At 39.6% G+C, this 8118-nt stretch overlaps 1 protein-coding gene across 1 annotated transcript in view; it reads left to right on the forward strand.

The window, feature by feature from the left end:
* The window catches only part of GALNT12 (polypeptide N-acetylgalactosaminyltransferase 12), a 47909-nt gene extending 45523 nt beyond the window's left edge, over window positions 1-2386 (forward strand). The window contains exon 10 of the mRNA XM_030971371.1: window positions 718-2386. Coding sequence (XP_030827231.1) covers window positions 718-855 — 138 coding nt within the window. The 3' untranslated portion in view covers window positions 856-2386. The remainder of the gene's footprint in view (window positions 1-717) is intronic.
* Window positions 2387-8118: the final 5732 nt, after the last annotated feature.

Consider the following 8118-nt stretch of genomic DNA (forward strand, 5'->3'; position numbering starts at 1 on the left):
GGCCAAGGGGATGGCCTCAGAGCAGGGCAGTCCTCCACGGCTGGCTACACAGCTGACAGTGCTTCAGGATTGGAATGAGGACTTGATCTGGAGATAAACATTAAAAAAGGGCCTGAGGTCTCAAAATGTGTTCTTTAGGGAATTTGACTGTGGACGCCTGTCAGACCTTACACTTCTGAGGCAGCTGTACTGCCTTTCAGCAAAGCAAGTGAACTCCACACACATCTGCAGGCAAGGGGCACACTTAGATATTTTTACTTTTTCCACCAAAAATATACCTTATGAAGAGACAGGAAAATCTCTTGCTAAAATATTTCCAACAAGTATGCTTAATGAACAATATTTATCTTTTACTTACAAGATGTGCAATAAATTGATACATTTGGGTAATGCTTGTGCTTGGCTTAGTTCTTTTCTGCCATATTCTGGTCTGGTAACAAAAGGCAATGAAAGCAAATGTTAGCACATCCTTTACAGGCTGAGATGCCACTTCATGAGTTACTCTAAAGCAATGCTGATGTCAGTTTATGTAAGTTTAAAAGCAGAATAATTTCATAAAGTTTCAGACATCCTCAAGTTAGGCTTTGCTGCACAACCCCATTGGAAAGATATGTGGGATATTTATTTGTTGCGAATGATTTCTGTTACTTTAAAACACAGTGATATGTCTGCAATTTTTGAGACCTGAAAAGCTAACTTTATTTCTGTCTTTTGTAGGATGGTACCTTGTTTCACCCACAAACCCAGAGGTGTGTACAAGCCGAGGCAAACGCTTACAATGGGAACCCAGCACCATTGTTGCGACCTTGTACCAACTCGGACTATCAAAAATGGTTCTTCAAAGAAAGAAGTTGATCCAGATGTTGTCTAGGATATAGCCGAATACAAAAAAAATGTGCTCTTTATAGTCAGCAGTTAGTCAGCCTTTTGAAAAGCTCATAAGTGATATATTTTTGTATGGAAAGAACTGTAATTAGTTGACAAGCCTTGGATGTCGTTTCCTGGAGTTTTAGAAGGCACTAAGTATTGAGAGCTTCATAAAGTGCCACAGAATCTGCTCCTTTTTATTTGGCAGCTACATATCTGCTTCTGAAGTGTCTTAGGTTTTTTTCATAAGTGACATTTTTTTAATCTACTGTGTGGAAGTAAGGCAGTCAAAAAAATTGCACTAATGTTAATCTGCCAATAACTACAAATATTTATTTTTCTACTAAAACATTCTCAAGTTGGATCTTTTACAGATAGTAATTAATAATTGTTCTTGTCTTTTAAATACCAAGAAGGTAAATGTAGGCCATATTCTGCCCTAAGTGACTACCACAAGCCCTCACTGAAGACAGTGTGGATTTACACATAAAGGCAGAGTATGACTGCATGTTTTTGCACAAATAACAATCTAGTTGTATACAAATTGCACATGCTTGACAATACTATACCTTAAATGGTCTGACAGTTTTAGATGTTCATGGCACTTGAAAAGTTTCTAATCGTGCTTAAGATGGTTTGGGAGTAAAATGGGGATTTTCTCATCTTTCTTAAAGGCAGAAGGCAGCAATATTTAAAGATGATGCTTTTGGGAAAACCTCTTTAGATTCATATGGGCCCAGCTCTGTGGCTGTGTCCTAGAATCCACAACCAACTTTAACGTTATGTGGATTTTCAATATGCATAAAACTTTCAAGATAAGACCTATCAACAATTCTTTTGTAAAAAATTTAAAATTACAGTTAGAGAAAATGAGTCTTAACATTTAAGTGTTTAAATGCGTCATGTAAAAATGATTATATTTTAAAAACAGTTTTGCAACTGATTTCTGTGAAATTCAGCTAATATTAATACAAAAATTATTGTCTTTGAGGTATAACTTGCATTTTGTCTGGGAGCTCCTTTTAGATGAGTTGACCCTGCATGCGGTCCTGTTGAAAACAGAGGGTGTAATCTGCAGCAGTACAGGATGGTTTGTGCCCTGGTGTCTGGGATCTGCCTTGCCCAGCAACATGTCTGGCCATCGACCATCAGCATTACCATGTTGATTAGAAGGGTTTCAGCTCGTAAGAGGAGTTTCTTTCCCTGTCAGATGAAGGAATGCTTATGTGTAGAAGGATGAAAAAATGTCAACCTTTTTTCCCCCAGAACTCTGGGCACCTGTTCTGATTAGTTTGGTATGTGTTTTGTTATTTGCTTTTGTTCATGTTTTCTATAAAAAATGTACAGCCTTTCCTTTGAATCCCCATAAGCTCATGCCATTTTGGCATACCTATTTATATGATTGGGGTGTGGGGGGAGGGTTTCTGCCTGTAGGAGATACATGTGTACGTGTTCTTCCAAGGTCTTTCTTACCCATGTAGATAGAAGGTTTTTGTGAGCACCTTTGAAATTTTGTCTCTGTGGGCTAGACTGATGAAACTCATGTTAGAATTAATAAAATATTTTGTCATTCAGTCGAGTGGGAAATGTTTTATCCACTATATTTTTTTTTCTTGTGGTCAGTGGTTTTCATTTAATCATTTTGCTGATCTCTTAGGCCCAGATCCCCACAGAACTTGGGAGAAGACAGCTTCATTTTATGGTGTCTCAAGTTCTGTTTCCTGAACTCAGTAGTGCTTCTGTTCACCTGGTAGCAGCAGTGGTTTATACTTTGTGGAGCCACAAATCAAAAGTGAGTGTCTGTATGAGAGAACAGCAAGGATTTTCTCTTAATTTTTGCTTTGCCTTCTTGACTGCTGATTGAACAATGTTAGTAGCTGATAAAAGCCCAGCTACTAGAATCACAGCCAACCTCCATTCTCAGTAAGGTTTTCTTAGTCTTGGGATTTCAAGATTTCATCATCAGATGGTGGTATGCAAGAGAAACTTAGTAAGTGGAAATTATTTTCTATACATCTTTTCACTTTGCCCTTGTTTAGTATTGATGTTTTTGGCTTCCTGCAGCTAAGATGTTTTCACATATGCCAGCAAACCCGCCAGCCTGGCTTGCATATTTGCTAGACAAACACACTTGAGTTCAAAAGCAAACACCGAACATTAGCAATGCCACCAGCTTGCTCCCTCTGTGTTGGCCTTCTAGTCCCTCCTCTTACCATTTTTTATTCCTTGACAGCCTTTTCTTCTTCTCAACTCACTGGAGTTTTATTAATGCCTGGCTTCAGGTTTTGAGGGTGAAGGACTCCATCAAGCATCTGAGTCATGAAACACATCTTCAGACTTCCTTTAACATCTCCAGACTTCCTTTTGCAGGAGGTCAGGGTTACCTGCTGAGGAATGGACTGTGGACTTCGGACTTCTCCTGAGCAGACATGGGGGTGGATGTCTCATAGAAATGGAAAAATTGGAGGATTTCAGTCACAAATTAATGCTTATTCCTTAGTCTTGCTATTCCTGTATTTATGTATTTTTTTTTAAGAAAGCCATCCAGACTACAGTCAGGTACCTAATTATCATATTTATTAGAAATTATCAGGTAGTGATTTTGACTTTTTTTTCATTTACTCACCAATTTCCTTTCATTTAAAAATTATGGGTCTTCAACATGGGCTAAAACTTATTGGATTTTCACTTCAACAGAAGACAGTACATGAACATTTCTTCTAAGAAATAAACCACTACAAGCTGTGGTAGTATGTGGCCTTGTCTGAACCATTATGTTGGGGGATTGATAGAGCTTGCACAAACACCTGGGAACAACAGTCGTCATCGTATATGCATCAGTCAACATGAATTGGAAATAGTATTTCTTGCTGGCTCTGCTGAAAACAGAGACTCAAAAGTGTGTTCAATTTTTGTTATATTTATAGGAGGTGGTAAGATGCACTGCAAGGGGAAATTCATGTTGGTTGGTAACACCAGGACTGATGAGATTGTGCTCCTATTTCATATTTATGAAAACATGGGCACCTACACAGTGATAGTGCTTGGTTGGCAATTTAAAATCTGATGCTCTTCATTTTAACTTCATTTGCCTTTGTTAAGGCCTTTAGATTTGGAGATTAACTTGAAGTTAGTTGAGCTTTGTCCTGATACCCTGATATAAAGACAGCAATCAGGGTGTCTGGAGAGACTGTAGGGTTAGGATCATGCAGTTATGTGTATTCCCTTGCAAATGTGCACGTTTTTTTGGCAGTGTTCGAGAATGAATGCTGTATGCTCTTGTAACAAATATGGAACTTTGGTCCAGGAAGTTAGCTGAGGTAGGTGTGAAAGCCCTTGGGAGGGAGGGAAAAGATGGATAGGAGAGCTCCCCCCTGTTCTGCTGAGGCGCAACAGCAATAGCTGAGTTCAAATTACAGCACTGCAGTATTCCTACATTTCTCATTTGCAGAGGAAAAACATTACGCATGCACATGCAGTACTAAAATTACTATGCCTAGATATTACCAGTTTGGGTTTTTTTTAATCCACTATTCACTGATATTTTAATGAATAGACAAAGCCTGATTAGACCAGTCCCGGTCAGCACTGACAGGAATTGCATGGCTCCAGGATTTGCAAAGGTGGCTGGAGACAAAAAACAGGGCAGGACCTTCTCAGTGATCTCTCCAAAAGTATTAAGAAGATGAATATACAAGAAAATACATACAAGAAGCGAGTTGCTGGCTTAAGGGGCTGCATAATAGATTTTGTGTAGCATCAAACCATCTCCCAGAGTGGAGAGGACTTGCAGCAGATGCAATTTATTTGTTGGTGCTAATGGAAAATCAGTTTTCTGAGTTTCTTGACTTTATACATGGTCTGATGATACTTAACTTGCAACTGAAGAAAAAGTGGTCAAGGGAGTCATACTAGTACAGATGCTTAAATGTGAAATTAATTAATTAGGTACTCTGTGATGAGCAAATATAAATATATAAAGAAAAAAATTGTTACTTGTGCATACGCTGTGAGAAGACTTAGTAATAACTGAGAAATTGGAAGCGATCATTAGCGGGAAGATACTTGACAGTGTTTTTACAGAAATATGGTTGAAGGACTCACATGATTGAAGCACTGAAATGACTGGGTAACATGCCAAGAAGAAAGTGACATTTGATTTTCGAGTTAAGAGAACAGGTTTTACAATTCTTGTGAACTGATATTTTAGCCAGCAAGGAATAAACAGAGGGTGTCTGATGTGGACCACCAAATGAGAATATAATGCCTTTTTGCCTAACAGATAAAGGATGTGTGCTGCTTCAGAGGATTTCATCCTAGGGAATGCACTTTACCAATTTGACGGTAGCAAAACCTTCTGAGGATTTCTAAGGGGAAAAAAAAGGCAGCTGGGCCAGTGGCTGTGTCTGACACAATATTTAATAAGCATTTTGGTGCAATTCTCCTTCAGGCCTCCTTTTATTTAAAATGAGCTGTTACCTGGGCATTTGTTATGCATAAACACAGCATAATACCTAAGAAAAGAAATTTCTCAGTGCTGAGAATTGGAAAGAAGCAGGCTTTACAAAATATAACTGTAGAAGAGAATCATGTTGAAAACATATGTGGACAATGTGAAACTTTCTATCAGATTGCAAATTAAATACTTAGGTGCCAGAAATAAAGGTTTTTGTGAAATCAAAAGTTGGCCTCAGTATGTCTATTACACTGCAATTTTTAATTACATTATTTTCTTGCAATACATCCCCTGTTTTTTTTGGGGGGGGGGGGGTGGAGTGAGGGGTGCTTGGGTGTGGGGTTTTTTTGTTTTGTTTTTTGTTGTTGTTTTCAAAAGGTAGAGAAACTGTCATTTTCATGTCTCACTGACACATACGAAAAATTTTGAGAGGCTTACTTTAACTAATCCTCATTGTTCAATATATGGCCTTATTTGCATCCCCAGAACAAATGCCCTGGACTGAAAAATAAATTATTTTCTTAGTGTGCTTAGCGTGAGTTGTTTCCTTTTTGGGGGTTTGTTTGTTTGTTTGGGTTTTTTTTTGTTGGTTGGTTGTTTTTCTAGAACTTGAATATTACAGTTTCTTAGTGTTTCCCAAATACTTATTAATCTGTCTTCACAGTACTACCATGAAGGAAGAGCACCCTGTTTTACTGACAGGGAGTGCAGCAAGAAACAGATTAAGGTCAGAAGCACCACATTGTTAAATACTGTAATTTGAAGTGCAGCTTTGCTTGGTTTAAATGATATCCAGCCACACTCCAGACCTCTGCAGACCTCTCCTAGATGCATTTCTTTGCCCTGCCTCTCCAGCACTGGCCTTCCCTGTGCACTGCAGGGACACCAGTGTCAGCTAATCTCTGCGTCCCACATGAGGGCAAGCCTTGAACTTCACACTGAGTGGAACTGTCCAGCGACTCTTTCTGACCTGTGCTGGGAAAAGCAAGGAGATGCATTTCAATCTTCAGCTAACAAAGGGACATCTGCTGCTGCAGCAGTAGCAAAGGATGTCAGGTAGTTGCTAATAATGTCCAAGACACTAATTCTGTTGCAACACACAACCTGGCCTCAAGCTTTCTTTCAGAAAGACTGAGTTCTCAAAACTGTAGAAACTGCTTCCAAAAAAATCCAGATCTTGGAAAGATGATGACAGTCCAGAGACAATGTGAGTGTGTGTGCTAATAAACTGCCAATATTGTAAAAGGATCACCAAATTGATCCAAGTAGCTGTAGTTCTGGTAGCCAAGTACTGGTGAAAATCACAGAATGATACAATATACAAGCAGTGAAGAAAGATTTTCTGTGGAACTCATTTTGACAGACAAACTTGCATAGCAAGCTGAGAATGGCAAAACATCATTTAGCATATGATATTCTGGTTAAAAATAGCATTACACAAAATCAATATGGCACCTATTCCTGTTGGCATCCTAGGACTGTTCTTGGTGTTATGATAATCAATTTTCTGGAAGAAAATGAGTTGCTGGAAAGTTTGCAGGTGACAAACTGCTGGACAAGTCACTTGTACAAATAAAGGTCATGGTTTGATTTATTCCAGTGCAAGACCAAGTGCACAGGAGTAAGGAGGCAGGTGATGCTTTTAGGCAGCGCTGGCAGGAGTGGGGAGGGGCAGGAGCTGGATGTTCCTCTGGCTCTGGTCCAGGGGGGTTTCCAGATGCCTTCTGTCCCACCTGGGTCACCAGAAACTGATGCCTTGAGAAGGCTGACCTAGAACAGAGGCTAGACAGAGTTAAATAATAAAGTAGGTATTTATTAGAAGGCCTCAGTGGATACACCTTGGTCTGTACAAGAACCCAGCCAGGGCTACACGCAAGATGAACCCAAAATGGTCACAAAATTGAGGACTGGTCATGAGGTCTCTCACATTTATAAGTTCTGGTCCATTTGCATATTGGAGTTAATTGTCCAATTATAGCTTTAGATTATGAGGTCCCATCCTTCTTGTTTTTCTCTCTTCAGTCCACTGTTTATGCTCTTGGGCCTGAAATTTGGATCATTTGCCCTTGGTCCCCAGCTAGAGAAGGAATTGTTTTATCTCCTACTCTGTGAAGAGAGCTTACTATCCCCTAATATGAAGCTCAGAACTACACACTAAAGCAGTACAGAATCTGAAAATATAAAAGCTAAAACCTCAGGCATCAAAAACATGGTGTAGATGATTTCATAAAGAGACATCCCCTCAAGGACAACACACTTTCTGCTCTGCCTGTAGGGATTAGGTTTCTCAACCTGCCAACCTGCCCAGCCTATGGAACTGGCTGGTACTGGGGGAGGCTGCAGCTTATGGCCCAGTGCAGGCAGGTCACAGGGTCAGAAGGGCCGGTTCAACATCATGTGGAAAAGAGAGACGTGCATTGGAAGTGCCTCCAGGAATGATTCTTGAGGTGAGGGAAAGTTGGCCTTATTATTTTACAAAAACAAAATGTGATTAATCTTAGCCCCTGTGTGTGGGAGAAAATCACTGGCACTGTGTCCCCTTAAGCTAATAAAGGTATGATGAGACCTGGTGGTCGGAAGGTGGAATAAGACAAATTGATACGGAATATGAAATGCACCTTTCAGCAAACTAATTAATAATTGAAATGATTTATCAAGAGATGTGATAGACTCTTCATTACTGATGCCTTAAAGTCAACACTGCTGGACGTCATTCTGAGCGAAAGGCTGTAACGCAACAAATGTTACGAAATTACTGGTTGAGGGCTTTCAGCCCAAGGTCAGATCTTACAGTT

This window comes from Camarhynchus parvulus, chromosome 2 (assembly GCF_901933205.1).
Source record: "Camarhynchus parvulus chromosome 2, STF_HiC, whole genome shotgun sequence".
NCBI classification, from domain to species: domain Eukaryota; kingdom Metazoa; phylum Chordata; class Aves; order Passeriformes; family Thraupidae; genus Camarhynchus; species Camarhynchus parvulus.